Source organism: Phascolarctos cinereus, unplaced genomic scaffold (genome assembly GCF_003287225.1).
Source record: "Phascolarctos cinereus isolate Bilbo 61053 unplaced genomic scaffold, phaCin_HiC Scaffold_3;HRSCAF=262, whole genome shotgun sequence".
Classification (NCBI taxonomy): domain Eukaryota; kingdom Metazoa; phylum Chordata; class Mammalia; order Diprotodontia; family Phascolarctidae; genus Phascolarctos; species Phascolarctos cinereus.
Window position 1 is genome coordinate 35,286,377 of NW_027555736.1, and position 22,791 is coordinate 35,309,167.

General features: G+C 41.9%; 2 protein-coding genes across 2 annotated transcripts in view; one reads left to right on the plus strand and one right to left on the minus strand.

The window, feature by feature from the left end:
- Positions 1-15,928, plus strand: part of CHRNA3 (cholinergic receptor nicotinic alpha 3 subunit) — a 31,553-nt gene extending 15,625 nt beyond the window's left edge. Inside the window, exons 5-6 of the mRNA XM_020976016.2 lie at positions 2,359-3,370; positions 13,243-15,928. Coding sequence (XP_020831675.1) covers positions 2,359-3,370; positions 13,243-13,371 — 1,141 coding nt within the window. The 3' untranslated portion in view covers positions 13,372-15,928. The remainder of the gene's footprint in view (positions 1-2,358; positions 3,371-13,242) is intronic.
- Positions 15,929-16,044: 116 nt separating this feature from the next.
- The window catches only part of CHRNA5 (cholinergic receptor nicotinic alpha 5 subunit), a 34,961-nt gene continuing 28,214 nt past the window's right edge, over positions 16,045-22,791 (minus strand). Inside the window, exons 5-6 of the mRNA XM_020976017.2 lie at positions 20,716-21,547; positions 16,045-18,914 (exon numbers count right to left, since the gene is read on the minus strand). Of these exons, the coding sequence (XP_020831676.1) occupies positions 18,753-18,914; positions 20,716-21,547 (994 nt within the window). The 3' untranslated portion in view covers positions 16,045-18,752. The remainder of the gene's footprint in view (positions 18,915-20,715; positions 21,548-22,791) is intronic.

Genomic DNA, 22,791 nt, shown 5'->3' on the forward strand with positions numbered 1-22,791 from the left:
GGTGAGTCAGTGGCAGAGTGAGAATGTAGAACTGGGTGTCCTGACTCCCAACGGGAGGCGAATACTACAAAGAACACCCCGGACGTCCAGCCAGCAATAACAACACCACAACCCTCTCACCGTCAGACACCATGTCACATTTCTACAATCATATTAAGGTTTGCAAAACACTTTATGTACATTTTCTTATTTCAGCCTCAGAACAGTCCTAGGACATAGGATCTACAAGTATCATTCCCATTTTACAGATAGGAAAGCTGAGGCCAAAAGAGGTTAAGTGACTTGGCCAAGGTCACATAGCTAGGAAGTGTCAGGTAGAATTCAAACTGAGGTCTCTTCCAACACCAAGCCCAGACAGACTTCCATTCACTATAGGATACTACCTCTTTGCAAAAAGAACAAACTTCTGTGATTGCGCACTTGAGACAGTTAAACCTGAACTTACTATTAATAAAGTATTGTTATCAGGGCCATTGTTATCTTGGAGGGATGTGGGGGCCCAAAGTCATCCCTAGGACAAATCACATTGTGTGTGTGTGTGTGTGTGTGTGCATGCATTCCCCCCACCCCACACAGTCCCCATCCTTCTTTCTTCCATGAAGGACCCCATAAGTAGCTCACTTTAATGGAGCCAAATAGTCCAAAAACCAAATATTGATCTGTCTGAATGAATTTAATAATAATTTCCATTATTATATTACATTACATTATATTATGTTATGTTTTATATTATATATTATATTATATTATATTATATTATATTATATTATATTATATTATATTATATTATATTATATTATATTATATTATATTATATTATATTATATTATATTATATTATATTATATTATATTATGTTATATTATATTATATTATGTTATATTATATCATGTTATATATTATATATTATATTATATTATATTATATTATATTATATTATATTATATTATATTATATTATATATCATATCATATCATATATCACATCATATCACATTATATTATATCACATCATATCATATTACATTATATTATATCATATCATATCATGTCATATCATATCATGTCATATTATATTATATCATATTACATTATATTATATTACATTATATTACATTATATTATATTATATTATATTATATTATATTATATTATATTATATTATATTATATTATATTATATTATATTATATTATATTATATTATATTATATTATATTATTATATTATATTATATTATCATATTACATTATAATACTATATAATAATTTCTCATTTGAGAGCTTTATGCCGCTTTAAGATTTGCAAAACGCTCACCTCACACAACAAGCAACAGAGATAGGCAGCCTTTAGGAACTCTCACAGATGTCGGCATCCTGTGTTTAGACCAGTCAATAATCATTCTATTTATGCTCATGTTCTCTGGCTCACAGAATTTCACAAGCAGAAGCAGGGAGTGCTGGTGTATGTTTAACAACCGGCTCTCGGCAAGGGGATGGGGAGAGCAGGGCAAGGAGAGTAATGTACCCAGGTCACATTTTTTTTTATCATTAGCATTTTTCCGTCACTTTCCTAAGTCTGGACAATCGACAGAACAATAGGCCAAGTCCTGATTTGTGGTGTTTGCCAATTTCTGAGATACAAGCGCTCAGACTGAAAATTTAACAAGTGACTCTAGCCAAGCAGAATGAGCTGGTTCCAGCACACTGTTGAGTTGGGAAGGTCTTCCCCAGTCATCTAGTGTAACAAATGACCCCAAAAGAACTGCCACTCTAGGGGGCAGCTAGATGGCCCAATGGATAGCGCACTGGACCTGGATTCAGGAAGACCTGAGTTCAAATCTGGCCTCAGACACTTGACACTTGCTAGCTGTGTGACACTGGGCAAGTCACTTAACCCCATTGCCTAATCCCCCCCAAAAAAAAAAAAACAAACAGAAGACACTGAACACAGTTTAACATTTTTTTCCTCAGTGATATAGGGTATCATTATGAATGTCAGTTTGTTGCATCATTTCAATCGTGTCCAACTCTTCACGACCATTTGGGCTTTTCTTGGAAGAGATAACTGGAGTTGTTCACCATTCCTTCTCCAGTTCATTTTACAGATGATGAAACTGAGGCAGAGTTAAGGGACTCACCCTGGGGCACACAGCTATAAGTGTCTGAGGCCAGATTTGAACTCAGGAAGATGAGACTTCTTGACTCCAGGCTGGGCACCCAATCCTCTGCACCACCTGGCCGTCCCTATTTTTTCTAAAAGTATTCAATAAGATATTTGTTCAAAATTAAAAATAATTAAAAGTTAGCTGAGAGGCCGAGCCACATCACGATTCCTTCCTGTGCCCCTTTTGTCCTTGCAGTGCAGTTGGGGATTTCCAGGTTGATGACAAGACCAAGGCCCTGTTGAAATACACAGGAGAAGTCACCTGGATGCCTCCCGCCATCTTTAAGAGTTCATGCAAAATAGACGTGACTTACTTCCCATTTGACTACCAAAACTGCACCATGAAGTTTGGTTCCTGGTCCTATGATAAAGCTAAAATCGACTTGGTGCTGCTCGGCTCGTCTATGAACCTCAAAGACTACTGGGAAAGTGGCGAATGGGCCATCATCAACGCCCCTGGGTACAAGCATGACGTCAAGTACAACTGCTGTGAAGAGATTTATCCTGACATCACTTACTCTCTCTACATCCGGCGCCTGCCTTTGTTCTACACCATCAACATGATCATTCCCTGCCTGCTGATTTCTTTTCTGACGGTGCTGGTGTTCTATCTGCCTTCCGACTGTGGGGAGAAAGTGACCCTCTGCATCTCGGTCCTCTTGTCCTTGACCGTGTTCCTCTTGGTGATCACTGAGACCATCCCTTCCACATCTCTGGTCATCCCCCTGATCGGAGAGTACCTCCTGTTCACCATGATTTTTGTCACCCTCTCCATCGTCATCACCGTCTTCGTTCTCAATGTTCACTACCGCACGCCCAAGACTCATACGATGCCCCAGTGGGTGAAGACCATATTCCTGAACTGGCTGCCCAAAATCATGTTCATGGCCAGACCCTCAAGCAGTGAGGAGGCTTCGCAGAAGTCCAGGCCTTTCTCCGGTGCCGAGCTCTCCAACCTCAACTGCTTCAGGGGCGCCGAGGCAAAATGCTGCAAGGGGGGCTCGTCTTGCCAAGATGGGACGTGTGGCGTCTGCCGCCACCAGAGGGTCAAGCTCTCCAACCTGAGCTCCAACCTTCCAAGGAGCTCCAGCTCAGAATCTGTGGATGCCACGGTCTCCTTCTCCATTCTGTCCCCAGAAATGAAAGATGCGATTGAGAGCGTCAGATACATTGCTGAAAACATGAAGGCGCAGAATGAGGCCAAGGAGGTAAGAGTGGCTTTGGGGGGCTTCTTCCCCATCAGCAAGGTCTATTAGAGTTTTGTAGATTGTAAGCGCCCTGAGGGCAGGGGATGCTCTTATATGAACTTTTACTGCTCTCTCCTGCCCTGCCCCACCCTAGCTTTGAGAACATGCTATCCATACATGTTAGGCATTTAATGTGTGAATGAATGGGGGAAAACATTTATTAAATGCTTACTGTATATACCAAGTAGTGCTAAGTGCTGAGGAGACAAAAAGAAAAATAAAATGGCTCCCGATCTCAACAAACTCACACTTTAATTGGGGAAGACAACACAGGTAGGTGAATTGAGCCTTGGGTTAGACAGCAAGGGCCCAAGAGTCCTAAGGATGTATCAAGATGTCAGCCCTGAAGGAGAGGTCTGTCAACATTGGGAAGAGGGAGGACTGGCGCTGATAAAGCACTTTGAGGTAGTAAGAGGTACAAAGTCCTTTACAAGCATTATCTCATTTGATCCTCACAACAACCCTATGAGGGAAGAACTATTATGCCCATTTTACAGAGGAGGAGACTGAGGCTCAGAACAGTAAAGCAACTTGCCCAGGGACACTCAGCTGGTAAGTGATGGAGGTGGGACAGAACCCAGCACCACTGTTCTAGGCCATGCTGCCCAAGGACAAACAACCTTGAACTTCCCACAAAAACTCTGAAAACAAGAAGGTAGAACAATTCAGCTTTTATTTTGCTTCTCTTTGCTCAACCAGGGAGAGTGGTTTTCCTACTGGGAAGGAGAGAGCAACAATGTTTAACAGGGAACTGCAACTTCAGATAAGTGAGGACGTGGTAGGGTAGATGACAGTGACACAGTCCACAAAGCCCTTGACGTGTGTTATTTCATATAATCCTCACAACACCAGGAAGTTACCCTACCTGCCCGAGCAGGAGAATATACAACTTGCCACTCAATTCTCATTCTGTAGATGATCGCACAATTGTAGAGACAGAAGCCATCAAAGAGGTGAGATGGTGAGATTTGGAGTCGGTCTCTGACAAAACCCTGTTGTGAACCAGGTTGGTCCTTCTCCCACAAGTGACAAGTGGAAGAAGGGTCAGATTTGTTTGAGACCCCTGTAAACGACAAGGTCACCCATGTGACCTTGGAGAAAAATCAGCTCATCTCTCTGATCCAAAGTTTTTTCACTTATATTATGGTCTCCATTATATAGTCAGTCAATAAGCATGTAAGTGCTTACTATGTGGCAGATGCTGTGATGGGCACCCAGGACACAAAGAAAGGCAAAAACACAGTCATTTCCCTCAAAGAGCTTCCATTCCAATGGCAAACCCAACACGCCAACAATTGTGTTCATATGAGATCTATATGGGTAGATGGAAGACATTAGCAGCCTGTGGAGGACTAGGAAAAGCCTTCTGGAATAGGAGATGAGTCTCAAGAGAAGCCCACGGGAAACCAGGAGGCAAAGGGAAAGGGGGAGAGAATTGCAGGTGTGGAGGAGAAGATGGAGCATTGAGTACGAGGAACAGCAAATTGGGTAGGGCTGAGCAGAGATAAGTGTAAGAAGACGGTCTAGATGTGAAGGGGTTAGCTTTGAAATAGAGCCGGGAGGTAGGAAAGAGCCATCTGAGCTCATAGGAAAGGGGGAGGGGCAGGAAGAGGGAAGAGACTTTCACACTAACTGATTTAACATCTGGCTACCCCCACGTTACCCAAATCACTTCTGGTCATCTTGCAAGATGGTTTTGCCTTTAAAATTAATTAGTTCAGCCTTAGGATGCTTACTAACAAAGAGCTGATTACTAGTAATCCCTCTTCCTAGGGCAATGTTCCAAAATGGATGTTTGTTTAAAAAAAAAGTCTCTTGCATGTTCTTTGGTTTGCGAGTGAAAGTCAAAGAGAAATCTATTAGAATCGAGAAGATGAGAAGCTAATTAGACTCTCAGCTTTTCTGAAGTATTAACCACTAGCACTACTAAATCAGGGGGTGCTTCATCCCACCAAACCAACCCCAGATGATTCAGCCCCTTTGTAGAGTCACCAGCATTAGGGCTAATCCCTCCACCATACAGGGGCTCCTTGTCTGCAACTTCTGACGGATCAGTATTGGGGGTCACACAGTCACTATGTATTGTAGGTGGCCCTTGGGTCCAGAACTTCCTGGCTTCGAGGTCAACTGTCTAACCATTACCCCACCCTGTCTTTCATAAAGCACAGCTAAAAAGTGCTTGTGGAATTGAGTTGAAGCCACCCCAGCTAGTGACAGTGCTTCATATTTTGTCTTTTCAAACCTGAATCAAAGGGAATTATATTCAGTATTGGTAGAAGAGATCTCCAGTCCTCTTCAGAGGAGGGATAGATCTTTGGCAGGAGAGCTTTGAAGACCAGCAACAGAGCTCACCAGCTCACAAGTAGCTCAAATTTGTTGTTTTATGGTCACAGAGAGCCACCCCCACCCTATGGGATAGGAAAGGCAATACATTGTCCCCATTTTACAGATGAGGAAACACATTTAAAGATAGTGATGATGACCATTGTATTTGAGATAGTATAGTGTGACAGAGCTGGGTCTGGCTCAAATCCTATCTCTGACTTGTAGGAACAGTGGGAAAATTATACCTCTGGGACCTAGGTAGCTACCTCACAGGGCCATTGAGAGGCTCAAATACGGTAATTAACGTGAAGAGCTTTGCAAACCTCAACAGTGTTAAGTGTTATCAGTCATTACCTTACTTCATGGTCTAGGACATCTACACATAGGTCAATGCCTTTTCCTATAGAACCATGGTCCTCCTCCCCACTCACCAGAGCTAGAATTCACCTTATAAATTAAGTCCAGCACCACTCACTTTACTAACTGAGCTCCAGGCTGGTCAGCGGGTTTGCCCAAGATCATGCTGCTCACCAGTGGTGCAGCTGGGATTCAAATCCAGGCTTCCGAACTCTCCATCTAAGGTTCTTTCTACACTACCAGCTGGTTTCCAGAGTTTTCTGTAGCTGGTTATTTGCCAGGTTTGGGTCTTTAAAAGTTACTTCCAAATTTATGGGTAGAATTCCTTTGCAACTATCTCATCATCAGTTCTACTTGTATCCGTGTGTTAGAAACAATTTTCTTTTTGACCAAATTATCTAATGGTCCATCTGTTTTATTAGTTTTTATTAGAGGCAGCTGGTAGAGCAATGGATAGCGTGCTTGGCCTGGAGTCAGGAAGACCCAAATTCAAATATGGCCTCAGATACTTATCAGCTGGGTGACCCTGGGCAAGTCACTCTGTCTCTGTTTGCCTCAGTTGCCTCAACTGTAAAATGGGGATAATAATAGCACCTACCTCTCTGGGTTGTTATGAGGATCAAATGAGATAATATTTATAAAAAACACTTATCACAGTACCTGGTACATAGCAGGCTCTATATAAATAACTATTCCCTCTCTCCCCTCCCTTTTCAAAAAAAAATCAATTCCTACTTTTATTTAGAGTTTTTGTCTTTTAATTTTGGTTAACTCTCTTTTGATTGTCAGAATGTCTTTTTTGTGTATGTCTGTGGGGTTTTTTCATTTGTTGATTTTCTAAGTATTTTTTCTTTTCAGTGGCATGTCCACTTCATTGATCTCATTTCTCTTTTTTATTTAATGATATTTTTAATATTTGTTTAAAGATATGATGTTTCCCCTAATATTTATCTTTCCTCACATTTCTTAAACCAGATTATCTGGGTAGAGTATTCCTGTTGACTTTAGGGGGAATTCTCTTTGTGTTACAATTTGGTGGGGCTTGGGAAGAGATGAGAAACAGGCCAATTGTTCATTTGAAGGATAATGAGAAATAATGCCATTCAACAAGCATTTATGGAAGCACCTACTATGTGTCAGGCCCTGGAGAAAGCAAAGACAAACACTAAATAGTCCCTGCCCTCAGCAAGCTTGCTTCCTATTGGCATAATGCAGTATGGATATGGGTGCCAGATATGGTATAGAGCTATGGTATCAAATTCAAATAGAAATTTAGAAAACTACAAATTAATGTTACCTATGTTGTAGCATATATTTTTTATTTATTTTAAAGGTTTTCCAATTGCATTTTTAAATGGTCCTGGCAACACATGTGAGTTTGATACCTCTGGTTTGGAGAACTCTGGACCAGGAAACTCCTACCCACACAGATCAGCAATTCCTCTGAAATTCAGTCCTCAGAGGAGTCTGGGCTAATGAGAGGTTAAGTGACCTGCCCAGAGTCACACAGCCAGGATGTGTCAGGGGTAGAATTTGAACCCATCTCTCTATCCACAAAAGCTTATTGCCTCATCAAAATACAAGATTCAGTTTCAGTTGTTTTTTAGTGGTGTCCAACTTTTCATGACCCCATCTGGAGTTTTCTTGGCAGAGATACTGGAGTGGTTTGATATTTCCTTCTCCAGCTCATTTTACAAATGAGGAAACTGAGGCAAACAGTGTTAAGTGACTTGTCTAGGGTCACACAGCCGGTAAGTGTCTAAGGCCAGATTTGAACTCAGGAAGATGAGCCAGGCATTCTATCTATGGTGCCACCTAGCTGCCCCAAATATGAGCAACATACAAAATAATGGATGAAGAGCAGAGCTAGACTGTGAAAGTCAGGATTTGAACTCAGGGTCTTTGACAGCAAATCCTCTACCATTTAGGATAATAGTATCAAAAATAACTTTCAGACAAAAAACTTCGGCCCTTTCTATAAATTATCTTGCAGCCACCAAAGCAGATAATTAGGCCTTTACCGCTATTGAGCCTGCGGCCCAGAGAGAGAAAAAGAAATCATTTTCGGGCCAGCCAGAAGGCTTTTCTCATTGTACAACTAATTGAATCCCTCACTGACATGTTCCTCCTGTTGTGATGTGGTACCAGACTTCTTTAAATTCAGTTGTTTCCCAGGTTTGAGCCTCCTCCATTCCATGTCTTTGCCTTCTGCCTTGTCTAGGAAGGTAATTAAAGTACCATTGACTTCCTCCCTAATTTCTAGGGTTGAGGCGATGCTGGATAAGGCCCAATTAGCCGAGCTCTCTCCAGGCCTCCATTTGACCCATTAATTACTATTTGTGGCTCTGTCTTGGAGCAGCACAGCCCTGACTTTTCACATATCTGCTGTCCCTTTGAGTGTGAAGGTGACACTCCCGATGGGAAGGCCATGAGGGGAAGAGGGCGCAACCCGGCCCTTAGAATGGCAGTGAACGTGCCATGGTCTGGTCCTACCATTCAGGGATGAAGCTGACAGACTCAGTTTCCAGCTTTTGTTTATTGGGACCCGTTATTTCATTGGTACTCCCTACGAGGAAACTCTCTCTAACCCAGGGGATCTTAACCTGGGCTCCACAGACCCCTTAAGGGATCCATGTATAGATTTTAGTAGAGTCTCTAAATTTGCTTTTAAAAGATTTTGATGACTGTTATTATTTCAATGTAATTGGCTTCCTTTGTGATACTTTATTTTTATTTTTATTTACTTTATATATTTTATATTTTACTTTATGCATTTAAAAACATGATTCTGAGAAGAGGTGCAGAAGCATCCCAGACTAACAAAGGAGACCATGACATCAAAAAAGGTTAAGAACCCCAGTTCTGACCAATGTAAGTCAGTACACATGTTCTGTAACTTAGAGGCTTCTGGACCCTGAGAGGCTAAAGACTTGCTCCTGGTGATGCAGCCCTATGTCAGAGGTGGTATTTGAACCCAGGTGTCTTAACTCTGAGATGGACCCTTTATCCCTTGTGGCCTCCGGTGGCTTCCTGTTAGCATCTAAAAATGGAAGAGAACAAAAAACCCACCCTCCTGCCTTTTTGGTCTCCTCCCTGCCCATGTGGTCTGGGACCACGGGCCTGGCCTCCCTGCTCCTTCCCCTGGGTGCTTCCTCTGGCCATCAGGGGCCTGGAATGCTGGAGCCCTCCCGGCTCCTGTGGCTTCCTTCAATTCCCAGCAAAAATCCCCCTTCCTCAGGAAGGCTTTCCCAATCCCCCTTAATGCTCCTGCCTTTCCTCTGCTGGTGATCTCCAATTTATCTTGTCTGCATCTACTTGTTTGTATGTTGTATTTTCCCATTAGACTGAGAGCTCCTTGAGGGGAGGGACCGCTCTTGCCTTTCTTTTTATCCCCAGCCCTTAGCACGGTGCCCAGCACATAGGAGGTGCTTAATAAATGCTAATTTTATAAAAATGGTAAACTCTACAAGATTTCAGCTGAATGACATAGCAGAGTTCCAGAGTCCCCATTCATGGTGCAATTGAAGAAAGAGCTAGATTTGGAGTCAGGGGATATACGCTCAAATCCTGCTACCTCTGTGTGACTACAGGCAAGTTGATTCACCACTCAGAGCTTTGGTTTCCTCCTCTGAAAAAGGAGGGGGCTAGACTAGGTGACTTCTGAGGTCTGTTCCAGCTCCAAACCAATTATCCTGAGGTCACTGAACTAATATCACCCCTTTTCTTTCCTTGATTATTTAATCTTGAGCTTCGCCAGTAGCTGTGGTGGTGGGGACTAGAAATGCCCCTGGACTGAAGTCACAAGACCCAGATTTCCTGCCCAGCTCTGCCACTTCCCAACTCTCAGAGCCTCAGTATTCTCACCTGAGATATGGGGGTGATAATAACACTTATGTTCCTACCTCACTGAGTCGTTTCAAGGAAAGCCCTTTCTATGATGGACTTGTGGTCAGAAAACCTGGGTTTCAGGTTTTCTTTTATTTTTTTTTTAATCTAGAAGATGAACCATAAAGCCACGAGTATCTGATACTTAGAATCAAAAGAGAGTCTTTAGAAGTTGTTGGGTTTTTTTTATATTTCTGGCATTCAATTGAGAAGAAAATAATTCCAAGTTTATCTAACTCATTCTTGTTTCAGATTGAGTTGAAATGTCCAATCTAGCCAGACCCTTTTTTACCCACCTGATGAAGGCTCCAGTTAGATCCTACACGATAGATAAAAGGGAGAGGGAGAGGCTGTCCGCATATGGGAGAATGAGTTAACATTCCTGTTAGATCTCCACGATGGGCTGCTGACAGCAGAAAAATGCAATTCAGCTTGACAAACGTGTATACATCCATACACATACACACACATATATATATATATATATATATATATATATATATATATATATATATATATATATATATATATATATATATATATATATATATATGTATACATACACATATACATACGTATTACATAATATATTTTAAAGAACATGTTTGTTGATACTTTTTACCTTCACATTATGGTCATTTCTGGAGGAGGGGAGGAAAAAACAAACAAACCACTTTTCCTCCCCACTCCAGATTGAACCTTCCCTTTGGGAAAAAGAAAAAAAAAATAGTTAAGCTAAATTATCTCGTAGAGTTCAGGCGTTTGATTCCTAGGAGACCCCACCTGTCTTCCCTGAATGTAGAGTCATCCTTCATTTCCGGTCCTCTAGAACGATCATGGCTTTTTTTAATTACTCAATACACACAACGAATTATCATCTCTACATAGAGGATTCCCAGGTCTATACATGCAGGCCTAGTCTCTCTCCTGAGCTTCAGTCTCACATCACCACATCTCTACCTTTTGAACATCTTGAATACAATGTCCTGTAGGCATCTCAAACTCAGCACTTCCAAAACAGAACTCATTGTCTTCTTTAAAGAGGCAGCTAGATGGTGCAGTGGTTGGAGTTCTGGGCCTGGTGTCAGGAAGACCTGAGTTCAGATCTGGCCTCGGACACTTATTGGCTGTGTGGCCCTGAGCAAGTCACTTAACCTCTGTTTGCCTCAGTTTCCTCAACTGTAAAATGGGGTTAATGGTGAGCATCAAATGGCACATAGTAGGAGCTATCAATGCTAACTGCTTTCATCATCATCATCATCATCATTATTATTATTTCCCATGAACCCTTCTCAGTTCCCAGCTCCCCTCTTATTCCTGAGGCCCGCCATCTTCCCAATCACCCAGGCCCACAACAGAGATGTCATCCTCAGTTCCTCCCTATCACTCTCCCTATGTATTCTCTCTATAGTCCAGTTTCATTGGTTCCACCTTCCCGGCAAGTCTTAGATGCTGGTTCAGACCCTCAACACCTCTCCCTCAGACTGTTGCAATTCCCTGACTGATCTCCTTGCCTCAAGGCCCTCCCCTTGCTCAGGCTCACCCCATTCAGCTGCCAAAGTGATTTAAAGCACAGGACTGATGGGGTCAGGAGGCTTCAATGGCCCCCTATTCCCCCTCCTTTGTTTGGCATTTAAAACCCTCCACAGCCCAGCCTCCACCTACCCTTACAGTCTTTGTGTACCCTACTCCCCTCCCCACACACTATGATCCATCTATACTGGCCCACTCACTGTTGCTCACACCAGTGTCCCAATCTCCCACCTCCGTGCCTTTGTCCTGGCTGCCCCCCCGTGGCTGGCATGCTCTCCCGCCTCACATCCTACTCAAGGCTAAGCTCTAATGTCACCTTTTCTGGTCCCTCTCCCTGCTAGGGCCTCTCCTCTGAGATTGCTTTTGATTCTGTCTGCCTCTTCTACTCATTTACATGTTGCCTTCCCCATCAGAATGTGAGCTCCCTAAGGGTAGGGCTGGCTTAGCACAGGCACACAGTAAGTGCTTAAGAAATACTTGTTGACTAAGTGACAATGTTACTAAAAGGAAACATTTCTTATTAAAAATATCTTACTATTGATAACTTTCAGGGGTTTTCTATCACCTTCATTTCTGAATGTACTCCAGACCTCCCCCTACCCAGCAAGCCATTCCATGTAACAAGCTTTAAAAAGAAAAAGAAAGCAATTTTACAAATCCAACAAACACATTAACCGTGTCTGGCAATAGATGCAGTATTCCCCACCTATGGTCTCTCATCTCTGAAAACATGGAAGGGAGGTCCGTTTTCTCAACTCTTCTCCAGGACCAAACTCGGTCATTATTATTATCCAACTTTCTGTTTCCAAACATTTCTTCTTAACAAAAATCTTCTGCTACTACAGATCCCTGTGCTCACCATCGGGGGATACAAGTTCTTGCCTTCATAAAGCTTACAGTCTAATGAGGGATATGACAAATACCTAAATGTCACAATACAAAATAATTGATGCATGACAACTGCATAGGGGGTGGGGGTGGGGGTGTGCCAGAGCAATGTCCTAACCCCTACCCCCAGGCAAGTCAGGCTAGTTTTTTCCTTAAAAGGCATTGAGACTTCCTTGAGATTTGGTTGGCTCAGGTAACTAAAGGCTTAGACTATTGACATCACCTCCTTATCCTCTGAGGACAACACAACCAGGAGGGAACTCTGGTGCTTGGCTGGTGGATCAGGATGGATACCTCAGGCAAGAGAACTGCTTGGCTAAATCAGCTTGAGGTATCTTTAATGCCTTTCCTTATTCCTGCTATAGTTAAGTAAACCTCTTTCTTTCTTAACTGCTCGATGACCTATGAGTGTCATATTTGTAGCAAATAGAGAGCTGGACTTGGAATCAGGAAGGCCAGGTCACATTTACTATGACCCTGGGCAATTCACCTTACCCCTGTCTGCCTCAGTTTCCTCACCTGCAAAATGAGGATAATAATAGCATCTACCACCTAGGATTGTTTTGAGGACTGAATGAGAATATCTATAAAGCCCTTCACAAAGCTTTAATTGCTATATAAATGCCAATTATTATTATGTTGAACCTACATGACCAGGACCTGGCCTGAGTCAGGTTTAGACCAGAGCAGGGCATGAAGTGCCATAGGGGTAAATTCATGACTAGTTGGGGAAAGGGAGAAGAGATCAGAGAAGGCTCACAGGAGGAGGGGGGACATTTTGTGTCTAAATTTTGAGGCTAAACTGAGTTTCTTTTGGTCTTCATGTTTGCACTTGTGTTTTTCAGATTCAAGATGATTGGAAATATGTTGCCATGGTCATTGACCGCATTTTCCTGTGGGTTTTCATTCTGGTTTGTATTTTAGGAACAGCAGGGCTGTTCTTGCAACCCCTGATGACAGGAGATGAAGTATAGGTGACATCGATCAGGAAAGCCATTCTGACTCCCAGCCGAAGCTGTTGTTCCATTGTCCGAGAGCTCTGTCCCCCAACTTTCTTTAAGGAAATAGACGTCTCTCTGGGTGCCGTCGGTATCCTTGCACTTCCTTTGTTTTCAGCTAGTAAATTTTTCCTTTTTAACTCACCCACTTACACTTTAACTGCCTTCACTTCACTAACCTCTAACACCTTAACACCACTTACACCCAGGTTTGCACCAAGCAAGAAGACAGTGTATTGATGCATTTATCCATCATAACAGTGTGGATAACCAAATTTTATAAATAATGCAACATGGGGAAAATAACAAATAAATATCAGAAAGCCTAATTCTTCTATGTGGGAATTAGGTATATTCAGCATAATTCAGTTCAGCAAAATTTTATTAAGCGCAAGGCACTGGGGATACAAGGACGAAAAAACAGTTTCCATCTTCAAAGAGTTTACCTTTTAGTAGAAGCCAAATTATATGCACAAATAAGGAAAGGATCAGATACAGAGACTGGAAAGGATCCTAGGCAATCATCCAATCAGATTTCAAGCTGGAAGGGACCCTTTTGTTTTACAGATTAGGAAACTGAGGCCCAAAAAGATTAAGCGACTCATCCAAGGTGACATAGTAGAATCAGGATTTGAACCCAGATCTTTTTACTCCAAATCCATTGTGATCAGAAGAGAAAGAAAAGAAATCTAGAGAGTGCTAGGAGAAATTTATGAAAGAGTAGCTCATTGTCTGCTGGCAGGAGGAGGCCAGGGAAGGCTTCCAGGAGGAGGTGAAGGAGCCTCTTTAACAGTTAAGAGAGGATTGCTAGAAAGGAAACCTGGATAGAGTTTGAAGGCATTTAAAGGGGACTAGACTTGTGATTTCATTGGTACATCTAGGCAGCAAGGTAGCACAGTGTAAGAAGGCTCGATTTGGAGTCAGGAAGACCTGGGTTCAAATGTGACCTCAGACACATACTAGCTAGCCATTTAACCTCTGCCTCAGTTTCCTCATCTATAAAATGGGGATAAGAAAGCACCTCCTTGTGAGGATCAAATGGGATAACCCATATAGTGCTTTGTAAAACTTAAAGCCCGGCATAATTAAATGATAATGCCAATAATAATAATAATGATTATTATTATTATGAACTTCTGGCAAGGGAACTTCTCTCCCTAAAGAGATAAATCCTGCTCACTGGTATTTATTACAAGTAACTTACGGTCTTATAAAAATGCTTTTATTTCTCTTCACAGTCTTTTGTTATCTCCCCCCTATTGAACAAGAAACAAACAAATAAAAACCCTCAGAGTAAGTGTTATTTTGGTCTTACGAAGCTGCTGGGGCACAAAGCTTGAGGGACTTCCCCAGGGTCACCCAGGTGGCAGCCCAGGTTGCCTGGGGCCCTGGAAGTCACCTGGAAAGAGGCCCAGATCTAAGTGGCAGAGCTCACCACTTACCGCATCAGTTTCCTTCTCTGTGAAAGAGGGATTTGGACAGGACGCCTCCGCGGTCCTTTCAGTTCTAAGTCTATGACTGTCTGATTTAAACCAAGGAACAAAGGGGAACATAGTGGGATGAGAACTGAATACAGACCCTCCTCCTACCCCTCCTTGCTAATGTCAATCAATCATCCAACCTACCAACTCAACAGAAATCTAGTCAACTCCTCTCATGTGCCAGTCCTTAAGTGCTTGGGAATACAGAGACTAAGAATAGATTGTTCCTGCCCTCAGGGAGCTTGTACTTTATGTGTGGGCCTTCATAAGGGAGAACTATTATATATGGAAATTCACATCCATGAAACAGATTAAACTGGGGGCAACTATTTACTTCCCCAAAAGGTCCAATTTGATTCGACAAGCATTTACTCAGGGCCTCATGTGCACATTTAGAAAAGGTTTCATCTTAGGATTCCTTCTCTTCTGTAAATGAATTGTAGGCTTATTTAGAAAAAGGCTTGCTTCATAAACACTCCATCCACCCAAGAAATTTCCAGAATTTCCCTTTCTTCCAAAGTGGGCCCAGCTGTGCTTTTCTGACACAACTCCTTTCCTGCCAAAAAATTCAAATGGTTCTTAATTGCCTGTGGGCTAAGCTTTCCTCAGAGGACAGGGGTTCTTAACCTGGGCCAGGTAGACTTCAGAGGATCCTCAAACTGGGATGGAAAAAAAATGATATCTTTATTTTCCCTAACCTCTATTTGAAATTGGGAAGTTCCTTCTATTACTTAAAAACAGGATTCTGAGAAGGGGTCCACTGGGGTCCATGATACACACAAAAAAGTCAAAAAACCCACTGGTAGGGAGAGCTCATGCCTCCCATCATATCTAGAATTGCCAGATCTATTAGGGTCGATTGACCTTTAGAAAAGGTGCTTAATATGAGGAGAAAATGGCATCTAGTACTATTATCAGACGGTGCCCCTAGTCCCACTTTAAACTCTCCTGGACCACCATCTTGACTGTGAAGAGAAAGCTAATGATCCAGAGAGACCATGTCGATCTTCTCTTTCCCTTCAGAATTAAAGTCTGCTTTCCTGTGCACAAATAAAACATGAAAACTATAGAAAATAAGTGACTCACTTCTCCATTTTTCAAGAATTTTATTTGTACTTGAAATGTTTTAAAGCCATAGAGGGTGGGGAAGCCATGAAGAGTTCCAGGCATGTCTGTGCTTAACTGTTCCAATATGCCCATGGTTCTGTGATCTCATAGATTTCAGTATTCTCTCCAGCAGTGCAGATGGTGATCCATCTGTGCCTGCCCATCCCATGCTATTCTGCTCCAAGTCTTGTCTCCAATATTTACTAATTGTGGGTGTTCCTTAATGTCCCTGGGCCTCAGTTTCCTTTTCTGTAAAGGGAAGCAGTTGGACTAGATGGCCTCTGAGGGCCCTTCCAGCTCTAGGCCAGTGATTCTATGTGAATGGAGACATGAGCCATTCTAAAATATTAGAGTCAGCTAAGCAGTAGAGACCTGTTAAGCCAGTCCATCATCAGGACCATCACATCATCACGTGGGATTTTCTAAAGTATCTACTGATTGTAAAATGCAAGTTAACTAGAAGCGGGACCTGCCCTCCAAAGGTAACGAACGGTTAACTTGCAGGATAAATGGCTCAACCCAAGCTGGGCTTGCCAATAGTCATCTAAATTCAAGTGACTCCTCAGGAATTTAAAATGGAAAGAAAGATCGCCAACCTTCTAGCCTGTTCCTTTAGCCATGAATGTGTGTTTAGAATTGTTACAGACCATAAGTTTGTGACCACGTGCATCACACCAAGAGATGCAACTGTTTTTGCTTATCTCCTCTTGCCTAAGTTCAGTTGGGAATTTGGAGAATGAGAAAGCCAAGCAGGCTTAGCATTGCTGCCCTTAAACGTTGTTCAGTCAACTCTTCATGACCCCATTTGGGGTTTTCTTGGTAGAGACACTTCAGTGGTTTGCCATTTCCTTCTCCACATCATTTTACAGATATGGAAACTGAGATACACAGGGTAAAGTGACTTGTTCAGGGTCACACAGCTGGTGTCTGAGGCCAGATTTGAACTTAGGAAGTTGAGTCTTCCTGACTCCAGGCCCAATGCACTATCCACTGTGCCACGTGAGCTTTTGGCAAACTGGAGGCAGGCTGAATGTTGTCCTCAAGTCCAGGAGGCTCTTTGCATGGAAAAGGGATTTCACTAAGAATATCTGAAAAACCCAGTATGGAAGGTCCAGCCGGAATTGTCTTTGTAATTGTGGAGAATAAAGTCTGTGCACAACACATCATATATATAACATATATGTGTATATATATGTGTGTATATATATATATTTATGTGTATGTTGTGTGTGTGTATACACACACATACATATAATACACACACACACACACACACACATATATATATATATACATATATATATATATATAGTAGGTAGAGATGGGGTGATCCAAAATTATAACATTTTGGATAATGTTTTATAAAGTAAACACAAGGATAAGGGGATAATACTGGAAAGGATCTGAGATTTCAGACAGTGTGGGAAACTCCTAGTGAAGGAACACCTTCCTCCAGATCACTATATGACTGAGACTCAGCAGCTAAGTCCTAGGGTGCTCCTGGGGCAGAAAAAGTTTAGCTGCCTGGCCCAAGGTTACTCAGGTCGAAAGCATCTGGAGGTGGAATCTGAACCTCGCTATTCCTGAGATGATGTAACAATTTAATTTAATTTAAACCAAAGGGAATTGCTTTGATTGATGGGCCAGGGTTAGTGGGGAGGGGAAATGCTGGGAAAATTAAAGCTAAATGCCTGAAGAAAATCCTTTGGGACAAGGAAGGAGGTTGCATCCAAGCACTTTAACATTTATATGATTTTACTGTCGAGGAACAGGATCCCATTTATGGTGAAATGAGATATATAGAAATAACACAAAATGAGCGGTTGGTTGAGGCATCTAAAAAGGAAAACTCTAAGGGAAGTTCCAATCAAATACACAGAAAAGAAATCTTGATTTTTAAAGACCAGAAAAGCAGTGTGCTGTTCACTTGTAATTTTACATCAAATAAAAACATTATCTATTTAATGTAGCATAACACAAAGATTGTTTGCAAGATGAAGACAGGATAAAAAGAACCAGGATTTTAAAATTGGGATTGTATCACTCAGGACACAGCATTTCAAATTAATGTTAAACTTTAAATCTCTGTGCAAATGTGAGTTGTTGTTATAAATAAAATTGGCGTTCTTCCATAATGTCAAGAGGACAGCCTCTTTAAAAAGCCCCATGCATTATTGGTCCTAAATTAGCATAACTAAGGAAGATATGTGGGCAGCTAGGGGCAAAGTGGACAGAACACTGGACTTAGAGTCAAGACGACTCATCTTCATGAATTCACTTACTGGCTGTGTGACCCTGGGCAAGTCACTTAACCCTGTTTACCTTAGTTCCTCATCTGTAAGATGGGCTGGAGAAGGAAACGGCCAACCACTCCAGTATCTTTGCCAAGAAAACCCCAAATGGGGTCAGGAAGAGTCAGACAGGACTGAAAAACAACTCAACAACAACAACAAAGGAAGACGCACTGGGTCAATGACAGAATTTGGAAAGCAGCTTCTGACTCTGTTCAGCATCTCAAAATGCCATTATTCAAACAATGGACTTTGGGAGCTACATTATCTTTGCAGATTGGTCCTGTTAGAGACAATCTCAGAGAAAGCAAGTATCCACAGATTATACTATAGTGGGTGTGAGGATGCCAACCTCATTTTAAAATTTAAACGTGATTTGCTCTGTTTTATTTCTTCATAATTGCCAAAGAAGACTTTGAGAGAACCTAGGTACCTTTTTTTTTTGGATAAGCCTGTCTAGACCATCCTTGGGACAGCATCACTTATTTGTATTCCCAATATGATTCGGTATGGAGATATTGGCCCATTTATAAATAACAGGAACGAAAAGTCCAAGTGATCCAATTATTGAAACCAGAAGAAAAGTCCATAAAAACATCCGGTCAAGTACTTGGGCTATGAATTTCCAGTCTTCAACAACCTAATATGATTAAAAAAAAAAAGAGAAAACAGAAAAACTCAAACACACATGAAACACCTATTTCCTCCATATTGATCAGATTTTAGAACTTATCAAATATTTTATAATAGGATACAAAAGTGCCCTATGTCATATGCCTTAAGAGATACTGGACAATGGCTCCAGTATCTTAGGCCTTGGGCCATCTCCCATCACTGTATCTCCCAAGCTCTGGCTTCAGCTACCACACTCTGGAAGAAGGGGATCCCAGAATTTTAGAGATAGAGGAGACACTCAGGATCAGCTAATTCAAGCCCCTTATAGGAAACAATAGCAATTAGCATTTATGTAGCACTTTCAGGTGTGTGGAGCACTTTATGCATGTTCTGTCATTTATCTTCACCTTACAGAGGCTAAGAGGCGAACAATAACTTTCTTAGGCACACAGACACTTGCCCAGAGTCTAGAACCCTGGGCTCCTCCCCGTGAACCAATTGCTGTCTTTGATCCGCCATGCTGCTGCCCCCTGTCCTTGCCTAAGCACAGGCTCTCTGCCCCACCGTGCTTGGACAAGAATCCCTCCTAACCTCCACCAAACCTCTTGTTCTTCATTTCCTTCTAAGCACACTTCAAGCACCACTTGCTAAAGGAGGCTTTTCCTGACGTCCCCCATGGCTGCTGCTTTCCCACCACCCAAAACTGAGTTGATTTTACATTTCCTTGTAACCCTTCTTTTCAATGCATAATAGGGAGACTTACGGTCTCTTTAAGACTTAAATGAATGTTGGAAATGAAGCTTCTATAGTCTCTGGAAGACAGACATGCAAAATGGACAAATTACATCTCCTCAATGTGGGTTGGAGTAGGGGGTCTCTAAGGTTCCCCCTGATTCTAAATCCATGATCCTGTGTGTACGTGCTGTCTCCTCTGACAAAATGTAAGCTCTCTGAGGTCAAGGACTGTTGTGGTTTCACGTTCCTTTCTTTAGTACCTGGCACATATGCTTGTTGGCTGATCGATGCCTTTTTCTTTCAAATTCATGCTCGTGTGTGTGTGTGTGTGTGTGTGTGTGTGTGTGTGTGTGTGTGTATGGATGGGTATGTATACAAAATCTGGCCCCAGACATTAGCTGTGTGATCCAGGGTAAGTCATTTTTGGACATGACTGAAAATGACTGAACAACAATAAAATGTTTGAATTATGTATATATCAAATTACGTATTAGGTATATATTACATATCATGTATGAATTATGTATATATAAAAAGAGAGACAGCATGACCTAAAGGATAGAGAGCTGGTGTCAGAGCTAGGAAGACCTGGGTTCAAATTCTACCTCTAACTCATACTGGCAAAAGTTATTTAACCTGTCAGTGCTGCAGGCAGCTTGCTAAATTGCTAAGGAAGTGCCAACCTGCATCAATAGAGTTTTCTCATTTGGGAGTTCCTTACACCAATGAAATCACAGGGCTAGGCTCTATCTCTATATGTTTCAAGGATCCATGACTTTTAAAGAGTCTGTGTGACCTCTACTCATTTAGGTCACAATTCTCCTATGCCTTTCCCGAGTCATTATGTCCAAAAATAAGTTAATCACCTCACTGGCAGTCTATGGAAGCATTTGATTTAGACTCAGAAGCCCTATGAGTCCCAGCTCTGCCACTGTGTGTCCATGTTATGCAATCATGGACAAGTCACTTATCCTGAAAATAATTTGGGTCACCACTGAACTTCAACTAGAAAGCTGGGGAGTAGTAAGCCAGAACTGGTACTTTATCTCCATCCGAAATCTGAGTTTAACTCACAAGACACTGGGACAGACCTCACGGATGTCATTCTCCTTCATGACGTGCCTCGTGATGTAGCGGATGGAATCAAGAGCAGCCTCCAAGGTGTCCCGAGAAGATGTGGGGCCACTGATCTTGCCAGTTTCCTCCCTGTGGGTAAAGTATCGATCCACATGGCTTCTCATGCAAAGAAACTTTGGAAGCTGATGAAGAAAGATCTTGCGGACCCAAGGTGCCATGGGATTGTGTGTGGAGGAGGAACGATGGTTAATGTTGATCGCAAAGACGGTCACCATGATTGACAATGTCACGAAAATCATAGTAAACACGAGGTACTCTCCAATTAGAGGGATGACTTTGGAAGATGATGGGATGATCTCTTCAATAACTAGGAGGAAGACAGTCAAGGACACGAGCACTGAAGTGCAGAGACTGAGCTTTTCACCTTCATTGGAAGGAAGATAGAAGACGAGCACTGTTAAAAAGGAGAGCCCAATGCACGGTATGATGAGGAAAAGGGTATAAAAGAGAGGCAAACGCTTAATTACAAATGAATAAGTCACATAGGGATACCAGCAACATCCATCTGTTCTGTTCCCTTTCCTTCCAGTGGCACTCACTATTTCCCATTCTCCATTATCGAAGAAATCTCTTTTGTCTACATCATAATCCTCCAATACTAGATCCACCTGTGATCCATCGTACGTCCATGAACCGAATTTCATAGAACAGTTTTGGAGATCAAATGGGAAAAAGGTGACATCTATGGTGCAGGAGCTTTTGTAGTTGGCTGGTGGGGTCCAAGCCACAGTGCCATCATATCTTACAACTGTTTTTGTGCTGGTCCCTTCAAAGCGTCCATCTGCACTGAAACAACACACACGTGAACATAACACATATTAGTCACATAGGCAAGCGAACAACCTAAACAATTATCTTACAGGTAGTTTTTTTTGTTTGTCTCAAACATGCAAGTTCTAGAATTTACTAGTACTAGAAAAACAACCTTTTATAATTCAATCTCTCTCTCACACACACACAGAGATATAATTTTAGCCACTATAAAAATCATGTTCAAGTTCAGCATGATGTAATAGAAAGAAAACTATACCATACTACTACTAGGCATGTACTATACTTCAAAAAGGTCAAAGACAGTGGGTAGGGACCTATACATATGAAAAATATTCATAGCAGCACTTTCTGTTATAGCAAAGAATAAAGGTGCCCACAAATTAGGAAATGGCTGAACAAGTGAAAGTAGTAGAATAGGATTTCCCTGTAAGAAAAAGGACAGAATTCAGAGAAACTCTGAAGGACTTGTATGAACTGCTGCAGGGTAAAATGAGTAGAATTAGAGTGATATACATGATAATTATAGTATTCTAAATGAAAACAACTTTGAAAGACTAAAGAACTCTGATTAATCCAGTGACCAGTCATCACCTAAGAAGACTGATGATAAAACATACTTCCCCACTTCTTTGCAGAGAGGTAGTAGACTAGAGGTGAGGAATCCGACATACGTGTTCAGACAAAGATGAGGTGACTTATTTCACTTGAATATACTTATTTGTTAGAATAAAGAGATTCTATTGGGAGTGATGGTAAGGGCCTAGTGCTAGAAGAAAGAGAGGAGAGGAGGAGAGGAAGAGGCAGAGAGAAGGAAGGAAGGGAGAAGGAAGGAAGAAAGAAAGAAGGAGGGAAAGAGGAAGGAAGGAGGGAAGGAAGGAAGGAAGGAAGGAAGGAAGGAAGGAAGGAAGGAAGGAAGGAAGGAAGGAAGGAAGGAAGGAAGGAAGGAAGGAAGGAAGGAAGGAAGGAAGGAAGGAAGGAAGGAGGAAGGAGGAAGGGAGGGAGGGAGGGAGGGAAAGAGGGAAGAGAAGGGAACGAAGGAAGAAAAGAAGCAATGAAGGAAGGAAAAAAGGAAGGAAGGAAGGAAGGAAGGAAGGAAGGAAGGAAGGAAGGAAGGAAGGAAGGAAGGAAGGAAGGAAGGAAGGAAGGAAGGAAGGAAGGAAGGAAGGAAGGAAGGATGAAAGGAAGGAAGGAAGGAAGGAAAGAAGGGAAAGAAAGGGAAAAGAAGGGAAGGAAGGAAGAAAAGAAGCAATGAAGGA